The 22,781-nt window shown below is 36.5% G+C and overlaps 3 protein-coding genes across 3 annotated transcripts in view; 2 read left to right on the top strand and 1 right to left on the bottom strand.

Moving 5' to 3' along the window:
* LOC109044693 (ras-related and estrogen-regulated growth inhibitor-like protein) overlaps window positions 1-7,078 on the top strand; it is a 214,140-nt gene extending 207,062 nt beyond the window's left edge. Inside the window, exon 5 of the mRNA XM_019062521.2 lies at window positions 2,246-7,078. Coding sequence (XP_018918066.1) covers window positions 2,246-2,510 — 265 coding nt within the window. The 3' untranslated portion in view covers window positions 2,511-7,078. The remainder of the gene's footprint in view (window positions 1-2,245) is intronic.
* LOC109044692 (RWD domain-containing protein 1) lies at window positions 6,804-12,459 on the bottom strand. Its single transcript, XM_019062520.2, has 4 exons — window positions 11,985-12,459; window positions 11,051-11,253; window positions 9,683-9,826; window positions 6,804-8,000 (listed from the first exon to the last, which is right to left on the bottom strand). The coding sequence occupies exons 1-4, from the start codon at window positions 12,052-12,054 to the stop codon at window positions 7,728-7,730; spliced, it is 690 nt and encodes a 229-aa protein (XP_018918065.2). The 5' UTR covers window positions 12,055-12,459; the 3' UTR covers window positions 6,804-7,727.
* Window positions 12,460-12,612: 153 nt separating this feature from the next.
* On the top strand, window positions 12,613-21,571 carry LOC109044691 (FGFR1 oncogene partner 2 homolog). The gene is made up of 5 exons (XM_019062519.2): window positions 12,613-12,791; window positions 13,573-13,732; window positions 14,799-15,059; window positions 17,016-17,156; window positions 18,857-21,571. The coding sequence occupies exons 2-5, from the start codon at window positions 13,598-13,600 to the stop codon at window positions 19,169-19,171; spliced, it is 852 nt and encodes a 283-aa protein (XP_018918064.1). The 5' UTR covers window positions 12,613-12,791; window positions 13,573-13,597; the 3' UTR covers window positions 19,172-21,571.
* Window positions 21,572-22,781: the final 1,210 nt, after the last annotated feature.

The raw sequence follows: 22,781 nt of genomic DNA, 5'->3' as shown, positions 1-22,781 counted from the left end.
TGAAGGAGCTTTTCCCCCCTTTTCCTTACTCAGCGTTTAAGTCGCTGAGTGCTGTCCTAATAATTGAAATGACAGGGGGAGGAACGGCGGATGAGAACCTCTTAATGGTCCTTAAATTTTTGAAATTCGGCCTTGGTCTTTCCTTATAAATTTGGTTGGAAATTGGTACAAGGTGTCTTTGTATCATTCCAAAAAATCATTTTGAAGGGGGTTTGCCTCCAATGCTCCGTTCGCAAGGTATCAACTCGTAATGGTGAGATGAATTTTAGCGATTTTCAAAAAAGCTCGTTTTAACTATTTTCATATTTTTAACCTTCCTCTATTTGAATCTCCACGATGACTCTCAATAGAGATCCATTCGATCTTTAAATAGTGTTTCTAAACCAATTATTCACGAAAATTCTGTATACGCTATAGATATTGAGCTATAAACATGCGTTATTAAAATAATATGGAGATAGCACTCAGTGACTTAAACGCAGAGTAAGGAAAAGGGGGAAAAAGCGCCTTCAGCTTATTCGAGCGATAACTATTCGAACAGGGACGTGATGCGGGGTTGCATACTTACTACTTGAAGGCAATGGACCACTAGACAATTTACGAATTTAAGCAATCTGAGACATGTTTCTTAGCCGGAATTTCACGTAGAACACCATTCACACAACGAAAATTACTGAAACCAACTCCTAACGAAGATATTAACGTTTATATTTTACATTGGTTACGAGGAATTTGAACTGCCCGCTCACAAGAAACCCAAAGCTCTACGTGAGTCAAATCGCGCACTACAACGGTTTTAACAAGCTTCTCAATCGAGCTATGTTCATTTCCCACCATGTGTTGTTCAAACTAAAAGCAATTTGCTATAGCTGAGCCAAAGCGTCAAAACTGAGGTTGCCAGATTTTTATATCGCAGAGACTGTCATGATAAGCGTTTAGCGCGCGATGCGAATCACGTAGAGCATTGAGTTTTCATGAGCGGGTGGTTTGAATTCACGTATCAAGAATCATTAAATATCTTCGTAAGGAGTTAATTGCGGTAATTTTTGCTGTGCGTATCGTGTTCTACGTGAAATTTTAGTTACGAAACATGTATAAAAATTCTGAAATTCGTACCTTGTCTAGTGGTCCATTCTTCTGCACGCGTCTAAATATGAATATTTGACGGATTTTAAAACTCTCTCCGTACTCTTCTCAAGAAGTGATATCTAATGAAAATGTCGTACTTATTTTGCGAAAGGTTTTAATTAACTTTTTCCTATATCTTCCTCTTTTATTTTCCCTTTCCCACGATGACGGGCTGTAAGAATCTTTTGACCTGACTCCATGATAATTACCAAAACGTGGCTATGTTTCTATCTGCTTAGTGAATCACTCGACAGGGCACGCCATTCAGAACCACAACATACCTATGCTTCCTCATCGGCATTTTGCACATGATACGATGAACGCATTTAAACTTTCCATATTCGACTCTTAAGATAGAAAAACTGGATTTTTACGTATCTTTACAGTTTTCGCTCACAGAAAAACCGGAGTCTATTTGAGTCAAATCGAACATTAAAATACGACTTAAGACGACTCTAGGGACTTTAGCCGCTGCAGGAGTGTGACTGTTGCAGGATTTAGCCTGTTGAGACGGTGTGTTAGTTCGCCTTTAATTTCGAGTGATACTGTGCCACGCTCCGGTGATCGAATAGTTGCATCGCGGCTAAGTTTATTTTCACATCGTTTCTCCTTAAAGTAAATTGGGTATTTAAGCGATCAAAATTTTGGTAAGCGAAGACAAAGCAGACAGAGAGATTGGACATTTCGGACAAAATTTCCTCGTTTGTAGATCAAATTATGGAAGAAGGCATTCAGCAGCTGGTTAAAATATGGCAAGCTTTAAAAATGACCAGAAACTGTAAACAGTTTGAAGATCAGCAAGGCCGGATTTAGGAGGTGGCCACATGGGCCGCGGCCCATGGCGGCAAAAAAGGGCGGCTAATTTTGCATTTTTTTTTTTTTTTAATGTAGGTTTAAAGAAAAATCGGATTCAGAAAAAAAATTACAAACGAGAAAACGTGACAAAATCGCTCATCTCCTGAGAGTATATTTCTTGTTTTGTCGTCTTTCGCTGATACAAGAGACAGCACCGTTAATTAGTCGAGTTAAGAGAGAAATCAAACACGCAATTTGGCCTGGAACGGCCAATTTGTGGTGGAATTTTTACTGATAGCTTCTATGTTTCTCTGTGTTTCAGACAAGTTTGCGTGGACGAGGGCCAGGAGCTTTCGCTGCGCTACGGGAGTCAGTTCTACGAGGTGAGCGCGGCGGAAAATTACGTGGGCGTAATGTTGTCCTTCCAGTCCCTCCTTCGGGACGCCCGCTCCGTCCAGCTCCTCCGGACGCTCCCCATTCGCCGGAAACTGGGCGTCAACTCCGTCTCCAAGGTCCTCGGCACCATCTTCGGCAAGAACAACGGCAACAAGGCCAACAGGAAGAAGAGACCCTCGCTCAGCATATGAACATGTTTCCTTTCCAAAAACTAGCCTAGGTACTCTCGAACTCTGCCATTAGCTGTTTTCCCACGTCGCACGGTGGATCGAGTCAACAGGAGAGTTCAGACAAACTATGGAAACTTTAAATGCTCTCAACTAGGTTTATACAAATCTTTGAGGTTCCAAAACCGGTTGCATTGGTTTTCTCAATTTTCTACCTAAAGCACCCCTTGAACGTTAATGTGTGACGAATTAAACATCAAAATTTGCAGTTTTAGTCAAAAATTTCATGTCCGACCTCTCTAATTGACTCGATCCACTGTACATTGCGAGATGGGAGCTCTGCCGTGCCAAGAAAGAACGCCGTATGAGCCATCAGGCGTTGTCTAATTTTACAACGAATATTTGTGAATATTTTTCCTCCGATTTTTCGTAGGATTTTGTTTGAAATTTAATTTAAAAAGTCTGAAAATTTCAAGGGAAAATATTCCTAACGGCGCACCGGTCGGCATGTAACACATATTAGCGCCTACAAGACTGCATGAATACTTCACGCATTGCGTCAAAAACAGTGCAGTGCGGTCACTTGGTCAGCAGCGGTCAGCGTGAAACGCATAGCGCCTACAAGACTGTGAGGATACTTCACGCATTGCGCCGAAACACATTGCGGTTGGCGCGGTGGCGGAAATTAAGATCATTAGACCACATTCATGTTTATTCTTATTCATAATTTTTTCGTTCTTTTCTTATAAAAGAAAGGCATCGTCCACACAGAGATAGGTCTACGGAACTTAATTTTCGAGCAAAGTTCCGTGAACTTTTGCTAGTAGGTACAGGGCTTTCACAAAAAATGTGCCAAACGCGAGTAAACGCGTCTTATGTATCCCTCCCACTCCGGCACGTTCGCCTGACGGTTTCTGTGGATGTTTAAAAGCGAATGAGATGGGGCGGCAAAATATAGGCGGCCCAAGGGCGGCAAGAAGGTAAATCCGGCCCTGCGAGGAAACGAATGAAACCAGTTTTAGAGCCTCCAAACTTTGAGTAAACGTATTGTTATAAGCGTTTAAAGTTTCCAATTTGTGTCCGACCTCTCCTATTGAATCGATCCACCGTGCGACGTAATGCTTGGATAGAACGCCGCACAAGAGTCCGGACGTTGCCCATGATCTTCCGATTAAACACGGCTTTCTGGAGAAACTCGCGATTTCCTACCGATTTTTCGGAGAATTTTAACCAAAGTTTAAACTTGAGTATCTAATTAATCAATGAAAAAATATTACCTAATGACTTTCCTCAAAAAATAAACCTTTTGTCGAAAGAAAGTTGGTAGGTAACGTCTGGGAGTTCATTCGACGTCAACACGGTAGCATTTTCGAGACTGTATTGGGTCAGATAATTCAAAATATTTTTTTGTATTATGATAAAGTCTGAGCGGGGGACACATCCCCCTCCTTTTCTCTACCTTTATGGTTGAAATCGGCATTTTCCGACATAAGTAACTCTATTGTCCATTTTATTCTATGCTGAACAATCCCTAGAATATTAATGGTACGAACGTGCTCTATTCCAAGCCTAACCATTATTTTTTCGATGGTAATTATTATTACATGTACATATTTTCTTTTTCATAATTCCTATTTAGCAGGGTTAATTATTCATATTTTTTATTTTTGTTTAAATTTTTTTCATTCCTTTCCTTTACACTGTAGACTGCTGACAGAGAGAAGCATTCACACTTCCTCTTTTGCCAACAAACTGAGAAATTGCCTCATTTCCATTTCAGTGTTTTTAATGCTTGTTTCAGCACAAGTACAAATTAAGTATACTCAAAGTATTATTGTATATAAGTTATAAACGAAAATTACATTTTGTTTTAGAGATTTTAATTTTTGAATGAGGAGTGCCTCTTATTCCAATTATTCAGAATTAAAATGAGATCAAGAGTGTCTTGCTCCCCCCTAGTAAAATTTGAGTTCCTACATCTAATTATAGTAGTCTTTCTTATGATACAAGATATCACGCCTGTTCATTTTATATTTTTTTTTTTTAATTTTTCGTGATGTCAAAATAGCGTTTAGATACCTCAGCTTCAAATCCTGAAACAACTTGATTTACTATTTGTAACCTTCTGAAGAAAAATTGTCCATTTCTAAGAATTTAATCTTCAAAATCATCCTCCAGTGTTTCATTACAGCTCAGAAAATTTGCTGAATTTTGCAATATTTGACAATTTTATGGAAACTCGAAGGTCTTTGCTAGCTAGAACTAGAAACTAGCTTAGGCATTTACCTCCTTAAAGGAAAAATTAATACAACATATCACCACCTCATACCAAAACGAAACCATTTATTTACAAAAGAGCCAAAGTGCTGAAAACTCACTTCTCTTGAAAACCGTGATACCTACAGGATTCAAGCAGCCAGAGCTCCAGAGATTTTGGCACTTGGGCTCTTTTGTAAATGAATGGTTCGATAGAGTTGAGTCCCATGTTGATAAGCTCTTCGGCCATGATTTCCCTTACTTAACAAGAATGTAGTCTCATTATTACCTGAATATTATTTTTTCGTCTGGTTGTTCTTGATTTCTGAGTTAGGCTGTGTACATTTCGGAATTTTCTTCCTTCTTCAGGCCAAAATTTTGATAGTTGTTTGGCATTCTTTCCTTGTGCGTGTTCGGCGGTATGAGAGACACATTAAAATATTGATAAATCGGAGACGTATAAGAAAATAAATTATTTATTATTGAGATATTTTAATATTTTAATGTGTCTCTCATACCATCGACAAGCACAATGCAAGAGTGCTAGACAACTATCAAAATTTTGGCCTGAAGAAGGAGGAAAATTCTGAAATGTACATAGCCTAACTCAGAAATCAAGAAAAACCGAACGAAAAAATAATATCCAGGTAATAATAATCCATCCTGTGAAATGATAAAACCATACAATGTAGTCTCAGTTGTTGTCCTGTAGACTTAATACTAGTGTCATATCATAAGTGCCTATGTTTTAAGATAATGTTAAGATAATGTTAAGGAACTCGTTTTCTTCTTTGTAAATAAATGTAAAAACTTCGTTATGAAATGGAAATGTTTGTTTTTATTCATTTTTGCCTAATATATTTGTGTGTGAGCTGCATGAAGCAGGGTTGCCACAGAATTTAGAAAATGAAATTCCCTGACAACTGAAGATGTGCTCAAAATCATACTAGAAAGCAAATGTAGGTGATTTAACAAATTTTCCCTGACATTTTTGTCATTTTCCCTGAATTTTTTAAATTCCCTGACATTTCCCGTTTTGCCTGACTGTGGCAACCCTGATGAAGGCGTTCTAAATATCCAGAAAAAGAATCAGAATTTTTAGGAAATTCTGGTCATTGTTGAATTTTTACAAAATCTATCCTTCAGTTTAATATTTTGCATTATTTTTAGCATATTTCAGCCACTTAATTGCTGAAATTTTATGCTTATCTACAAGATAAGCCAAGCCTAAGGTTAAATGAAGTTATGTGATTAATGAGTTGTCAAAACTCCTTTTTTTTTTGTCATACCCTGATTGGGCTGAAGAATTGACTTCTTGTTGATCACTGAGGAGATGTCTTGGGTTCTTTGATCACCTAAATAACCATTAGTACATTCGATTTGAGTCTTGTCTTGTCTAGAGGACCGACACAGTAATTAAATGATTGAACCGATTGATCCTTAAAGGCCCAACCGCCGGAATCCAAGTCTACAGAAAAACGGGACACTGAGTGTGCTGCTTCACAAGCGTTCAATCTCTCAAGCCACAATTCAATGAGTACTCTTTGAACACATACATTATCTGGGCTCAGAAAATTGAGCGCACACCAAGCGGTAAATTTGGAGATTTGATATTTGTTTATTTTTTTAGAACTTTCTTTGAAAGCTTCTCGGAACCTGGATTTTGACGCTTGGGCCCTTGGAAATGATATCTGTTCAATTAAGCCTGCTGAGAAAATTACAAGAAAAAGTCGATCAAGTAAAAAAATCATCTGTAACTGTAATTTACAAATTTTCCACATATGTACAAGTGAAAATTCATATTGTAACTGAAACAAAGTACAGAAGCACATTTTCGATGGGTACATGGTCTGTATTTCATGTTTCATTCATCTTTATTTTCTAATTGCAAAGGACACGAGCTGTAAGAAATTGGTAGATTTTCAAAATTTATTTATCAGATAGAAGGTACTTACGCTGCTTAAGTGCAGGCAATACCATTAGTTTGGAAATTTTAATTTCCATTGTGAAAAACTGAATCAATGGTACCAACAAACTCTCTTCTCTAGTTTTCTTTAAAAAAAAAAAAAAAACGATAGAGTATAGTTTCATATTTTCAATGCAAATCAAAAAAATATTCATTAAACTCACAGCTAAGGCCAACTAACTTTCTTTTTTCATAAAAATCTGGAATTTATTTATAATTTTTGTCCCTTGAGCAATGCATTGAAGTCTTAAATTTCACCACAAATGCAGAAAGTAGCTTAACAACATTTTCGAAAAGAGAGCTTAATACAATTTATTACATACATAATGCATTATGTGATAAACTCAGTAGGAAAAAAATGAGGTGACTTCTGTAAATTGTAACATTGATGGCTTTGCTCAAGTAAATTTTCTACGAACCCTACATTTAAAATAAAAGTTTATGAAACCTAAACACTTAAAAATTTAGGACTAAGGGAAAATTTGGTTTTGAATATCAATGAAAGGTGGGAACCTTTTGATCTCAGAGATAAATTATGAAAATAAGCCTTTAGGAGCCTTGTTAGCAGAATATTATGTATACATCTCAAGCTATAGAATTGGCTTACTTCTCATCAAAAAAATAAAATAGGAGTGGAAATTTTGAAACATTGCAATGATACATGAATGGACACGCAGTTTTGTGTTTTAATTGGACGTATTTGTGCCACATGGAATTATGTGCATTATGACGAGAGCCCTGTTACGGTTGTGACCTCATGGGTCTTAGGGCTCATATCTTAGTGTGGTTCCGTTTGGCAGAAATACGTCCAATTGTCAATATTCAGAACCTAAACAGGAAAATTTTTAAGTAAAGCATAGTTGTTTGCCGATATTCAAAACACCAATATTGACACTTAGCTGCTTTGGAGTTCAGGAGATTGAGGCAGATTCAGTTTATGCTTGGATCAGATAATACTAGAATGAATCAGAACTCATTACAAACTCATGTTTCGAAGCACTAAATTTATCACAGAATTTTCAGTCGCTTAGCTCATTCAGCTCATCATCATTAACGTCAAGCTCGTCTAGTTCTTGGAAAAGAGCTTCGTCTACCTTCACAGCATCGCCTTCCTCTAGGAATTTGAGGTCCGATTCGTTGAGTGACTTATCTGTCATGAATAATTCTTTTCCGGTAAGTTTGCCACCCGTGTCTTTGACGGTGCTCTTTTTGACCGATTGCATCTCCAGGTCAAACTTTTCCTTCCATAATTTGAAAGACTCTATTGTCACACGCGTACCTTCAAATCGTTTCTGTAAATCAAAAACCAAGTATTCATTATTCCTTATTGAGACGGCACTGTGTTCGTAACCCTTGCCATGAAAATTGTCAACAGAGGGGTGAAGTTAAAAGACTGGCACAATCTAATTTATCAGGGTTGACCGGCTCTGTTGATCCAAGATTTTTAAAATCGCTTGGCTATCATAAGGGCGTAACTAAGCATAGAGATGAACCTGAAAAAGCATTGAGTTCAATGGACTACAGGGTTCGTGTGAAATGTAGTTGAGTCCTTATGTCAGGAGGGCGATAAAATAAGCCAAACTGCATTTCAACTCTTAAATAGTGGACCATTTTTCATGGTGAGGAGTACACAATGTTTTACGCATGGGCATACAACGCTGAATAAAGCCTCCCTTCCATTAGTGTACAGAGTACACTATTGAGAAAAGTTAAACATTTTAGCTTGGGTCTGCCATCAGTGGCACTCAAGAGATGCAGCCAAGTGAATAGCTTTCCATGGGTAAAATCGGAGGAAAACTGACCAGTTAATTAACAAGTGTATTTAAATTCAGAACATTTCAAGTGGATATTGAATAGGAGGCTCTTGTGTCCGCATTTAGCAGATTGGAATGACTAGGCAAATATAGATCTGGGGGTCTAGTTTTTTTTCATTTCGGGAAATATTGATTTTTCCTGATTTTTGACTGCTAAATACTGATTTTATACTTTTACCATCAATTTTTCCTCAAATCCTGGTAGAATTTGGCAAATTCTGATGCTAGACACCCCTTAGATCTACATAGGTAATATAACATAGCATCAATAGCCTATGTTGCTGAATGTCTTTTAAAATAATAAGTAACTGACTAATACTATGATAAATAAGCAAGACAATGCTATTGATAATAGCTCATACAAATTTGGCATAGCGTTATGAATTCGTAACGGGGATTTTTGAAAATTGAATATTTTCTCTGGGTCAGGATTGTGCAAATAGACGCTATTAGTGGCGATGTCATCATAGGGATTCTCCATTATATCGAATTGGATCCAAACAATAACATTGGCATAACCTCTTTCAATGCTACCAGTGCGAAAAAATCGATATATATCGCTTTTCTGTGACGTTGCACTAATAGCGTCTATTTTCAATAGTTCTTTCTTTTCTTGAATATTTGACTGATTCCCTAAAATGTAAAATTTTTAAAAAATATTTGGCATATACTAGGGTTTTTAAAAACTGAATATTTTCTCTGTGTCAGGATTGTGCAAATTTTCGATAGCTCTTTCTTTTTTTGAATAACTGATTCCCTAAAATTTAAAATTTTGAAAAAATATTTGGCACTTAATGATTGTTGTGCAAAGCTACAAAATGGATTAGTATCCCCCAGAATCTGAGATCCAAAATTAATTCATCCGAAATTCAAAGTAGGTATGAAAAACGGACCATAACGCCCACTTTTCTTTTTGCTTGGCTCAAATCAAAATGCGTTTTTTACACTTTATAAATTTTTTTAAAAAACCACACCATTTTCAAGAAAATTGATGACAAAAAAGCGTCTGTGCCTACCTGAGTCATCAAGGAAATCCAAGATGCCCGAAATGCAAAAACCTCTTTATTTTTCTCTATGGATAAAGAAGGTAGAGAGAATGTATGAATAATAGAATTTAAATAAGGGTTGAGAATATAAACAAAACTTTTCCTATGGCATACCTTTTCGGCCTCTTCCTCTGCTAGTAATCTCTTCTCCTCTTCCTCTTCTGCTGCTTTCTTCTTCTCGTCTGATTGTAAGTTTAGCCATTCTTGAGCTGCTGATACTAGGGTAAAGACCATGACAGTGCCTAAGTTTTCTTGAGCCTGAAATAGAGTTAAGTTTTTGATAGCAATTTGTTTTCAAGTTCAAAAATGTGCGAATACATTCCACAACTTGCTGCAATTCTGAAATCGGATTTCTCCCGTCCGCATAAAAAACCACTCACGACATTTTACATTAAAGTTACATCGGAAGGGGCAGCCCATCACTTTAACATTTCAATCACTTTCAAGAGGAGAGTAAAGTGAGTAATCTACTAATTTCAGTTGAATCAAGCAGGGGCGGATCCAGCAATTTGGCAACATCGGATTCCCTCCATTTCACCATATGTTAAATAATCGATTCTTGTCGGGGCACCTGGCCCCTCCAAGAATCGATACATTTCCATAGGTTTAAATGGAGAAAAATCGTGTTGCCAATTTGCTGGATCCGCCAATGGAATCAAGCTTGATGGGCAAACTTCGGTTAAGTATAAATTGCACTCCCCATGTACTTCATCTGATAAAATTAAGCACAGGCAAGAAATAATACGAACTTTAAAAATTTAGTGCAAGTAATAGCCAAAAATATGGAATTATTGCATATTTTTCATTTTACCTCCAAATTGTCAGAAACTGTAGCAAAGAGGGATTGACTATAGTATTCAGTTTTACTTTTGGCACACTTCCTTGTCATAAAGTAATTAAGTTGCATTTTCAGCATGAGACAGAAGATCTGCCATCATGATTCTGGTACCTACTTTTAGTGCCAATCATCTATCACATTCTAGGTAGAAATGTGTAAACTTATTTGGTGTGAACTCAATGTTGACTTGAGGGTGAGAGAGAATGATTGGGACTCAGAAACATAGTTGATTTTTTCCTTTTGTGAGCTTGAAGAAAGTTGAGGGAACAATATTCTCAACTGTACATAAATTACTTCACCCTGAAAACTAGAAACTTAAACTTATCCTCCCCTCCGTCTTGCAGGCCCGCTGGAGGAGGGTTGAAAAACCCCAAATTCAGCATTCACTGCGTATTTCATGAACACTTTTTTTTGCCTTTTTCCAGCATCGGCAGTCCTAAAAATCAGCATTCCTTGAAAATTTTGAAAAAAAAAAAAATATTCAATACTTGGCGCAGAGCACAAATTTTTCAGTCATGTGGTAATCCCTATCACACTAAATCAGACTCTTCTGGAGACAAGACATGCTTCATGATCAGCCGTTTGTTGTCTCATTTGAGAAATAAATGTTCTGCTTTATTGATCATTCTTAGTGTTAGAGATACCTGTTCTTGTAAGTGCTCCATGAGTCTTTCTTCATCATCTTCTTCCAAACCAATGGTTTCATTAAACGTAAATACAGGTACTTCCTCTGGGTAGTTCGGTGTATACTCAAATTTTAGGGAGCAAAAGAGTCCTGAATTTGTTTCAGGATCGTATTCATCAGATTTGATCGGTATCAAAAACGTATAAGGTTCAACAGACAATACTGCAACAAAAGGATGAAAATAAAATTGTCTAGTGCACTTAAAGACTGAAAAGAACTTGCCTTTTTAAAGGCTCTACTTAGATCAAGTGATATGGGTATTGCAACTAGTGAGTGAAGGAAAAGAGGAGATAAAATCACATCAAACTGAATGCATCAAACACCAGTTAGCTCATTGGTTACCATATAAATTTATGTGGAATGGTGCGATTCTCCAATGTGAAATTTTTCTCTTCTTTTCTTTCCTCCGTTCTAGTCGCCTTTTAACAGGGTGACAAGTATTTTTAGAAAAAAGTTCTCTAACATTTCGTGGCTTTGTGATATAAAATTCTCTGACTTTCCAGGATTTAAGAACATGATATTTCTTGAATTTACGGGGGTTTGGGACGTAAAATTTCCTAAGCTTCTCCTTACTGTTGGATAATCTTCTTAGCATGAAATTCATCAAAATAATTCTTTTCAAAACCTATTTGCAGAACAAAATCTTGTAATTGGAACAAATGATGTTATAGATAGAGGAAAATACTTTAGAGTTCCACAGCAAAATTCACTGACTTTTCAAGCTTATGCATACTTCCCTCAATTTTCAGAAATTCTTAACTTTTCAAGAACCCTTCACATTGCTAAAGAGTAGCGGCTGCAACACAACTTGTAATATGCCGATTCCTTACGCTTCTTACTTTCTGTTTGCAATAGTTACAGTGAGAGAAAAAAAAAAATCGGGGGATCATTACCTTCCATTTCTCCGAAGTAGATGGATTCAAGTGCTTCGACTTCATTCTGTTGCTCTGCAGCGTAATCCATCGTGTAGTATCCTCAGAGTGTTGCTACGTCATTCAAACAGGCATTACTTACGATAAATCTTGATGGAAGTGCGTTATGGAAGACTTAGTAGAAAAATTATGGCGGAAAATTTAAAAATAAAGGTAGTCTATAAAAAAGAATAAAGATTGAGGCATATGCCGACGTATAATGCTAGTCAAGACACGAGATCATCCCATGTGGTCACACTGACAGGTTCTAAGATGAGAATTGTAAATTAAGAGAGGATGAAAACATTGATTTGTAAGCGAAAACTTTGATAAACTGATGGATCTTTAAATTATTATTGAAAAAAGTGAATAATAGCACATAAGAAGCAAGTTCGGCTTCTAAATTTCCTTATCACTGAGAAAGAGTTTTCAATTTTTAACCTCTCAATCAAAACAACTTTCCACAGATTAGTCTGTGCAACTTTCCCAGTCCAAAGCAGTATTCCAAAATTCGGCAAGGAATCGTCAGTGTTTCAGTTGTTCGACAAGGAATACTGTTATCAGCTGATTGTTTTGGAAATACGTCACTAGATAGCTCTCGTAATCAAATTTTGGTCTCTAATCAAATCATAATAATCGTGCTTCGTGCAATCGCTGTAAATAGTGTGTTTTTGCGTGGTAGACTTTACACAGAAAATTCACAATTTTAATCAATTTCGTCTGTTCGCATGTTCTTGATCAAGTGTCTGGAATTTTTCTGTAATTTGGACGGAATCCAAGTCATAACAGGTGTGTATCTGATCATTCCCCTTTCATCTGTGATGTTCATGAAGATTTAACCATACATTCTCATCTTATTCCCTAAATACTTAGTAAAATTTGCACTATATTTCACTTCCCTTCATATCACTGCTTAACTTGAAGGCATCTTTCACCTCAGTTATCAAAATGTCATTCCTCAGAAACATATTTCTGACTTCTCATAACCGTCTCATTAGTGGTGGTGAAAGCGCACTTTGCAAAGGACCACCTGTGATCCTAACTGTTAAATGGGAACAAAATTAGATTCATTGGATACTCACAGATTCTTTCATTTCTTGTTAGCTTGACAAAGATGACATCATTAAAATCTCACCCCATCATTAAATTGCATACCATCAGCCAGTACACGATAACTGATCCTTCACCCTCACTCGTTTCCAATCACTCATTCCAAATCAAAGGAAAACAGTCTATTCCAGTAAAAGATGGCACTATCCTTTTACCCCTCTTCTTCTCTATGCTGTCATTGCTAAATTTGTCTCTAGTCTGAGAGAATTTTTCTGCCTGGAGAGCAGCAGAGAATGAATTCAGATTGAGTACCTAAAACTACTTACATTGTCCGAGTCTAAAGATTATCCAAGGGTACCGATTGACAATAGAGGCTACTTTCCGAAAGATCTTGGTTGTGTATTTAGAGTCAGAAATGGAAGTCACCCAGGTGTCAGTTCTTAAAGGATGTAGTTTACGTATTCCTATTTTAAGGGAACAATGAGCGTTAAAATTTATTCGACATTTTCTCTGTTTTCAGCTCCTGGGGTTAAAACTGATGAATCATGTCTGTCACACTGAAGCAGATTTTATTAGATGCTAAACGCCTCTCAAATCGTTTGAAAGAACACGATTCAGCAGCTGATCATCTTCTGTCTCAAACTCAAACTGTGTACAAGCAGATTGATGCCATGAAACAGGTACATAATAATGCAATTGAATTAGGTGTTATTCTAAAGGTCTATATATTTTTTGTATCATCTGCCGAGACCATATGAAGCATTTTGTGGGTTATATTTTCATGAAATTCATCTATTCAGCCAAATATTCTGGTCCTGGTGATGAGTTGAAGAGATGGAACATCAATCTGCAATTACTTCTCCTAATCGTCACTTGTTTTGGAACGGAAACTTTTCAACAAGAAAGCAAAAAGTGTCCACTTGGCGGATTACAGGAGAAATGTGAAGGCAGATGGCATTCAAGATTTTTCTTTTTGAAACTTCAGTATCATTTCTTCGTAAGAGTGTGCCACTTTTTGTGAAGGAAACCATCAAATTCATTCTGTTTTGAGGAGAAAATGTCTAAGTGCACTACTACTAGCAAATTACTTTTCATGACGAAAGTAGTAAAGTGCGCTCTATGATGCGAATAAACTATTATGCCTGCTGTAAGTTGTAAGTGGACAGCAATGGGAAAGCAAAGAACTTGCTGCATCCTTGCTTTTCTCGAGCATAACATTATGTTGCAGGTATCATCTTTTATTATCGTCCAAAAACATAGAAAAAAAAGGATTTTCAATAACTTTACCAACCTCAAATTCCTTATAACCAGACCCTCAAGTCTCTATTTCCGAGGCTAGACATTTTTCAAAATCTCAGTGTGAAAATGCTAAAAAAAATCCATGTTTTATCTTCTCCAGAAATCACTGTCTCAAAATCATATGTCGTCACCTTCCGGGCAAAGTATCACAAGCGCCATGCGTCGTTTAAAAATTTCCGCCGCCATTTTAATTTTTTACAGAGAAATTGTTCAACGAAGCTGTCCAAAACTTTCACTGAATTTTCTTTGTGCTGCCAATAAAATTCAGTGAAATTTTCAGACAAATTCAACCAGAAATTTCTCTGTAAAGAAATAAAATGGCGGCGGAAATTTTTAAACGTCGCATGGCGCTTGTGATACTTTGCCCGGAAGGTGACGATGTAAGTAAACCCTTTATAATGGAGGTTTGTCAATAATAAATAATTTTTCCGCATTTCCTTTCAACAGTACACCGAGGACCTGAACGAATTGAGTGAAAGTAGTGGTCGGCCTCACGCTGCTCTAGTCGCTGAAATTCAGAAGGAAAACAAAGTTCTGCGAGCACTGCAGATGGAAAACGCTGAGCTCCGTGCAGCTTTGGAAGACCATCAAAATGCCATCGAGTTAATAATGTCAAAGTATAGGCAGCAGGTAACCAAGTTGATGCATGGTAGGAGCTCCGACATCGCCAAGGAGATATTGGAACTGTATCGAAAAGAGTATGCTCAGGTATATTTTTTATTGTCATCATTAATTTAGTCAATGAAATTTAAATGCAGAATGAATCTCTGAGACCCACATGGGCATATGGAGCTCAAATCTGGGGGTGTGCAGCACGGTCCAACTTAGAAATTATACAGAGAGTACAAAATCGTGTTCTGAGACAGATAGTCGGAGCACGATGGTACGAAAGGAATTCTGATATTCATAGAGACCTAGGGATGGAGACTGTCTCGCAATTTATTACAAAGGTTGCAACAAACTACAAGAAACGTCTCCATCGACACCCTGATATTGAGGCAATACAACTTTTAGACAATTCCAATGAGCTCAGACGCCTCAAAAGGATGAAGCCGTGGGAACTGGCCAGCCCCTCGGTTTGAACCAATAATCTTATATTTTTTTATAGTTTTTGCACTTAGATAAGTTACAAACTTCTCGGTTGTTTGTATTTTCACTTTTACTTATTCTTTAGAAACAAAGTGTATATTTTCATTGTGAAAGCTCGCTTGATACTAATAAAAAAAAAAAAAAAAAAAAAAAAAGAATGAATCTGTTGCTGTCTGTGGACAACAAAGCTTCAAAAGCATCTTTTGGTTTTGCAAATTCTTATTTTAAGTAACATTTTGAGGGAGACCAACCACTAAGTAACGCTTTCAATACATAATCTACCTAAGATCTGTAGCACGTAAGCCCGTAATTGCTGGCAATTTTGAAGCTCTCATGCAATGGGAAGTTACATGTATTCATGAAAACTTTGAAAGATGAAGGCTTTCTTTTTCCTAAAAAAAGATTCCATTGTAAAAGAAAACTCTCATAAAGTTTAAGGAAACTTTTGTATCCAAAGGGCTTCTACCAATAGCAGAGCTCAGTGGAAGTGCGGGAGCTTCGATGAATATTTAGACATCGCAAAGTTTATGCTGATAAAATATTAATTTTTAAGGAATTTGATCAATACTTCTCTTCTACTGTTCAGGTACTTTGGATCAAATTGCACGTAAAATTCTTTGAAAAATTTCAAGAAGAATGTTTGTAAGTCCCCGCTAGAAAATTTGTCTTTTATCGATGGAAATGTGGCAATGTCTAAATGCTCACACAGCACTCTTCTTAGACATAGTAGACTATAGTCCATTTCATGAAACCTGAGACTTTTTATTCGGCATTAAAATCTGTAAATGGCAACGCATCAGTCTCGAAGTCGCTGACCGGACCGCTCACTGGACACCCTCTTTTGTTCAGTGACCATGGGCCGGCATCCCGTCCATTGTGAGGATAGGAACAATGGGCACCCTTCATCCCTCCTTAATGAGCCCTTGTACCCGGACTGAAATTTTTTTGCCGATGAAAAATTCATTTTTTAGCGTGTAAATTTGGTTCCAGCGTGAAATTATGATACAAACGCACTAAAATTACGTCCAATTCTCTTAATTTTGAGCTGACGTATGGCATGTGCGTGTGACCGCGATTCGCCGCAAAATACAGTATGTCAACTCAAAATTAGGGGAATTGGACGGAATTTCAGTGCATTTTTATCATAATTTCATGCTGGAACCAAATGTTCAAGCTGAAAGATAAATTTTTCAACAGCAAAAAAGTTGCGGTCCGAGTACTAGGGCTCATTAATGAGGGATGAAGGGTGCCCATTATTCCTACCCTCACATTGGACTGGTTGCCGGCCTATGGTCACTAAACAAAAGAGGGTGTCTGGCAAGCGGTCCGGTCAGTGAGTCCGAGACTGATGCGTTGCTATTTACAAATTTAAATGCCGAATAAAAAATCTCAGGTTTCATGAAATGGACTATGGGGATTCTTCCTTTCTACTGTATTTTCCTACAGTAGGGATGCACCATGTTCTTTAAATGAGTCCCTTCAATCATCTCAGACTATTTATTATTTAGAATAGAAATTGCATAATGTTTATACAAATTTAAGTATTTTCCTCTAGTTTCATATTTTTGATCATAGGTGATTGACAATCAAAATAGCAAAATCAATGAAATGGCTAGTGTGATAACATATGCTGTTGAATTAGATGATGACAAACATATAAAAGAAATATATAATCAAAAAGATGAAGAAATTTCTCGGCTTACTGTCGAAAACCAGGTGAGAATTTGTTCAAATTTCATTTTATCATAGTCAATAGTTTCAACTATGCTGTTGACAGTTTGATAGCCATAGATCAGTCACAATGTGACACTGCCGTGTATTCCACCACACTGGACTCTGCTGCCGTATTGATCGTGATGAGTAAACTCGAAGGCAAGAAGAGTGAAGTTCAAACTCTGTTTTCAGCCACCCTAAATTTTTGTACTTTTGATTGAACTTTTTTCGCTCTTGCCATTATCAAACAACAAGAAAAAAACTATAAGCTTAGTTTACTTAATCCTCTCAAATGACAGTATAAAGAATGACCCAACTGACCCCTTATCAGCATGTGTCTTAATTATCTGTGCAGAAACTAGAGAGAAACAAATCTATTATGCCTTTGGTGGATTCTTTGTCTTGCTGCAACTTTTTTTCTGCCTTAAATTTTTGGCAACTTCCTTGCAAGAATGTGCAGTAAGTTGGTCACCCTGACCAGCAACCTGCGGGCTGATTGTTGAAATTTATAGACAAAGCGATAGACTAAAAAGACATGAGGAGTATGTAATGGTCCTATTGGTTGAAATGTGGTTCTTATAGACTAAGGGGGTAAATGATGGACCAACTGTAGGGTCTCTCGTGAGTTGCCATTAGTTATAGTCTATCACCTACCTCCTTTGTCCATTGGAACCACCCGCTTCCACCAATAGGATCCCTCCATATCCCTTTTATCTCTTTTGTCCATTAATTTCAATAATCGGCCTGCTGGAAAGTCAAGGAGAAAGCGGAAAGAGAAAACTGATAACTGGAAGAGTCGCAAGGTCCCATGTAAGAATGTGATGCGTAACCTCACAGCGCTTGACATGGAGCCCTGTAGTAATCTCTCGTGGCCCATAGTAAATTTTTACCTCAGGATTTTGAGTCTCCTCTGATCTGCTCCGGTATTTTGGGCTGAGCCATGTTTTTTTTCCGTTTTTTTTTTTTTTATTTGGGAAAACAGGTTAGGGAATCAGAAAATTCAAGAAGACAAACCTTGAAAGTAAGGCAGAGGAGGAAAAATTTTTGTTGCACATCTAATAAGTTTTTTTTTTTTTTAATAAAAATCAACTGTTGCACAAAATTTTGTCATATTGTATGAATTTAAATAATTTCTCCCTTTAATGGCTTACACAAGTATTTGTTTTTTGGATCTGCTTCTTTGAAATTTTCCTGTCTGAATACTCGTTTCTTCTTTCATTTCGTAAAATTTTAACACTTAGGTGACGGAAGCATTCTTTGGCTAAAATGATTGTGGAGTGTATACACCGTCAAAGACCAGAGCTTAGGAGGATTCCTGTTGGATAAAGTTTCCAGATCATGGAATTTACCCTTTAAAAATTATTTCAAAGAAAACAAAATTAGAAACTGTAGAAAATACAGAAAAAAAACCTTACAGAAAACATAACAATTAAAGAAAAAGGATTTACACCGTAACTGCCCAACAATCAATCTTAAAGCTGAAGATTTCTATCGAAATTTTCTGCAACTTCTAAAGAATTACTAAAATTGTAAGTAAAAATTTTCGTTAGTTTTTCTTGAAGGAAAAAGAACATGATGAGGGAGATTTTTATACATTGCAATTAAGATATGCTTTTTTGAAGTTTTTTGCATTTAGCCATGGATATTCCCCGGATCCTGTACTCCTGCGTTAGAATTACTGATTTTAATGTTTGTGTTCACAGGGCCTGCGAGAATTATTATCAATATCCAGGAAATGTGGTTCTAGTAAGCCTCAAACGGTAGAGCCTAAACAAGAACCAGCAGAAGCTGTTGAAGAGACACCTGCAGAAACAACGGCTGTTCCCAACAGTACGAAAGAAGAGGCTGATGATGATAGTCCTGATTTAGATGTTAGTTGTGACTTTAATACTGATCCGAGCAAGTACATGAAAACCATAAAAAAAGATACGAAAGATCCTAATATTAGGAATTTTAAACAAAAAAAATTGAAAGGACTTTTTGAAAAGGAAACAGGTGATGCAGATGACGAATGGTGATTCTTCTATTACCAAGTCCTGCAACACCCGTAAACAAATTCGTAATACCTCCTATCTCATGTTGCGCTGCACACTGTACAAATTATCTCTCTCTCTTGATGTTGTTATTTTTTCACCTTTAAGTTGATGACAGAACACGCGTTGTGGGAGCAAGCTCATTAGCTGAGACTCCGAACAAACATGATTGTCTAATCTTTATTAGAAAGTCTTAGGAGCAATCTTCAATATTTTAGAATGGGCATATTTCATGAATCTTTTAAGGCGCAAAATTTTACTTGTGATTAAAATGAAGGCAAAGAAGTTGACGGAAAGCCATATGCTTTTGGTGCACTCTCGTTCATTGTAATGACGCTCAACTAAGCCAGATACTGGTGTTGTTTGGCCAAGCACTCTTTAAATGGCAGTGAGTTTGCTTACTGCTGCAGTCTCTCGCCCAAACCATGATTTCGTTCTAACGACATTTCTGAGCTTGCAAGCAAAATGCCCGGAGGCTGGACTGAAGACGATCCAATTAAACCATAAACATATCCACATTTGTCTTCCTGATCGGTTGTAACTGTTGTTGGCCCAAACAGGGCAGTTCCAATAGGAAAAATCCTTAATGAGTTTCTCCACTTTATGATGAGTGCAATCACTGGAGACTATGATTCTCCTTCAACTTCTCTGTCTCTATCTTGAGAGGTGCTCTACTTACTTTCTCAATTGCCTGTGTGGCATTTATTTACTTACCAGATATCAGCAACTCCTTGAATATATAATCAACAATTGATCTTGTAAGAAATCTTTAATTGCCAAGGTTGACTTGTCGCTCTTTATTTAAATGTTACAGTTGTTTATTTTGCCCTGAAAAAGTAGGAGTATTGATATTCTGAAAATATCTGGGCAGTCTTCAAAGTCACTAATAAGTCTCGGTAAATAATATGAACTGTACATAACAACAATCTTAACAATTATCTTACAGAAGTAACAGGAACATAATTCATGCATGCTTTTAATCCACGCTAAAATTTTGCAAGTAACCGAAGTGAAAATATCACTGCATAAAATCAAATATCTGGGCGATGTGGACCAATAATTGATATCGTTCAAATCATATCATACACATGTGGAAACTTAAAATAAGACCAATTGTTTCTGCGAAGATATGCAAGGTTTGTGTTTGAAATTTCATTACCTACTAACATAAAATTAAGTTTTCTTTATCAAACTTCTTTTACGGATTCAAAAAAGTTTGAATCCAGGAAATATATTAGAAGTCTATGTCTTGGATTTAAGTTGTATATGTACAGACGTCTTAAGACATAGCTGGAATACCTAACCTTCTCTCTTCAATAAGTAAACTGAGTTAACCTGAGTTGGCTCTTCATCACAAGTTACACATGTTCCTGTAGATGTTTAAGATCTCTCTTCATGCCAGTAGAAATCTATGTATCTGAAAATATTGCAGGTACTCATATCAAACAAGTATCATCTTAATCTCTATTTTGAAAATGGCTCTTCTTTTTATCTCAGAAGCTAATCTGTCAAGAAATCTAAATGTGTCATATTCCTCCTTGAAATGATTGAAGCAAGTCAGCAGAAGCTTATCTGAGACCATATGAAAACTTAAAGATCGAAATCATTAGAGAGATAGACGGATGCCGTAAAATTTTGATGTCCAGTAGCCAGGGTGCGCAGGAAGGATTAAGTAAGACTTTATTCCTGATAAACCAGATGAAACCCTTTCTGTGTACGTAAAAACTGCTCATAGTTCTAATGTAGTTCACTTACAAAACATACATTTTATTGGTGAAAGAGTTGAAAAAAAGTTAGAGCCCGATAAATCAATTTGGAAGGATGGAGAAGACTAATTCTGTGCCATAAAGGGTGGCTCCCTTCTTATACTATTAGTCTTACCGTACCTAAATTCACTAAACTTTTTATCTATTTTCAAGTATTTAACGGAAAACAGACACCTTTTTCAGTTTCAAAATTATGTATCAGGCTCGATAAAAGAACCAAGGTGGATGAAATAAACAGCCAAAGATTAATTTTTCTTGTGTAAACAAATTCAGTATAATTTTTTTTATTATGAATCGGTTTTGTGAGAAAATAGCAAGTCCTTTATCAGTACAAATCCTTTTTGATTTTCTTTGAAAGAATCCGAAAACAACGTGTCCTATTTCCAGCCCTATCTTTTATTTGAGATAGGCTCGTGAAAGCTTAAAACAGATTGATTCTTTGTGGAAGTGCCACCGACAGTGTAACATGGTCCATCAAAAGTGAGAGGAAAGTGGGATTCACTTTGAGATTCTCACTTTTTATTTTTCCGTACTGTAGATTTTATTCTTTAATTCAGTGTCATATAGGTTAAATGTATAGATCACCCATTAAAAACAAAATAAAAAATATTTGTTTAAACCTTTTGTATTTATTCTTTTATGCCAGTGCGGGTTAAGGATGTAATCAACGAATGTAGAAGTTTAAACCGCAGAGATAATTGATCTAAGCACAAGAATATACAGGTTTCCCCAGTAGCACATCTTATAAAAACGTTGAAAAACTTGTAAAGAAGTTGTAAATTATCAAGAGTACAAGAATATTAAGTCAAAAATTTGTGATCAAAGAGATAAAGAGAGGTAATTCATACTTTTTAAGTAATTTACTTGTAAAAATCTCCATATGGGCATTTTGTTCTCCATCTATTTTACTACTTTTTCTACAAGTTATTCACTATATTTTGCTTTTTAAATTGTGCCACAATGGGAAATTAAAAAATTTAGGCGAGTAAAATTATTTATGTTCACATTACTTGACGAAGTGAAATAAGACTCACCGAAAAGCAAGGTGGCATTACCAGAGAGAGAAAAAAAAACTTTAACAGGTTTTACTTTCAGCAGTTTTTTTTAAAATAATCTTTCTGCCTTAGATTTTGGTAGGTAAGTGTTCGTGGGAAGTTTTTTACACTTTAGTCTTTTAAACAGTTCTTGCCACTAAAGTTAAATTTTTTGGAAAATAACTTTTCCTGTTTATTTCCTTATTTTTTTTATTCATTTTTGTTTCCTTGTAGGTACTTACTTTTTTTAAGCATCACTAGGCAGGGGATGGAAAGATTTCAATTTCACCGTGTCCAACACTTACAGGTCAGTGGATCGGTGGGTCCAATTATTTTGAACATGAAGAATAGTCTTGGGGGAGGGAAGGGAGGGAGGGAGGGAACACCCAAGTTTGGGCTGAAATGCTCGGAAGAGCACAGTGCAATGAAAATATTGAAATAAAATTGCATAAAGTACTGTTAAATCTTCATTGGGTCAATGATGTCAATTCTAAACAATACATACTTACTTAAACAGAGTTTCGCATAATCGCAAGACAGACGATTTGCAATGCAATGAAAAATTGCAACTTACCTACCTCAATCAATTTCAAAAATGAGAAGCGCCCCTTCAATTAGCAGTTAGGCAACATTCATGACACTCCTATGGAGCTGCAATTAGAGTGCTGCAATAAGTTTACTTGTATTTTACTATGGAATTGCAATTCGTGCTAGATACTTACTTGGGTGGTAGTATATGTTTCATAAATTTTTTCTACGTTAATATGAATCTTCTTTTTGCCTTCGTTGATAAAA

Source organism: Bemisia tabaci, chromosome 10 (assembly GCF_918797505.1).
Source record: "Bemisia tabaci chromosome 10, PGI_BMITA_v3".
In the NCBI taxonomy this organism is placed as follows: domain Eukaryota; kingdom Metazoa; phylum Arthropoda; class Insecta; order Hemiptera; family Aleyrodidae; genus Bemisia; species Bemisia tabaci.
Note: the sequence above shows the minus strand (reverse complement) of the source record. Positions and strands in the feature narration are given on the sequence as shown.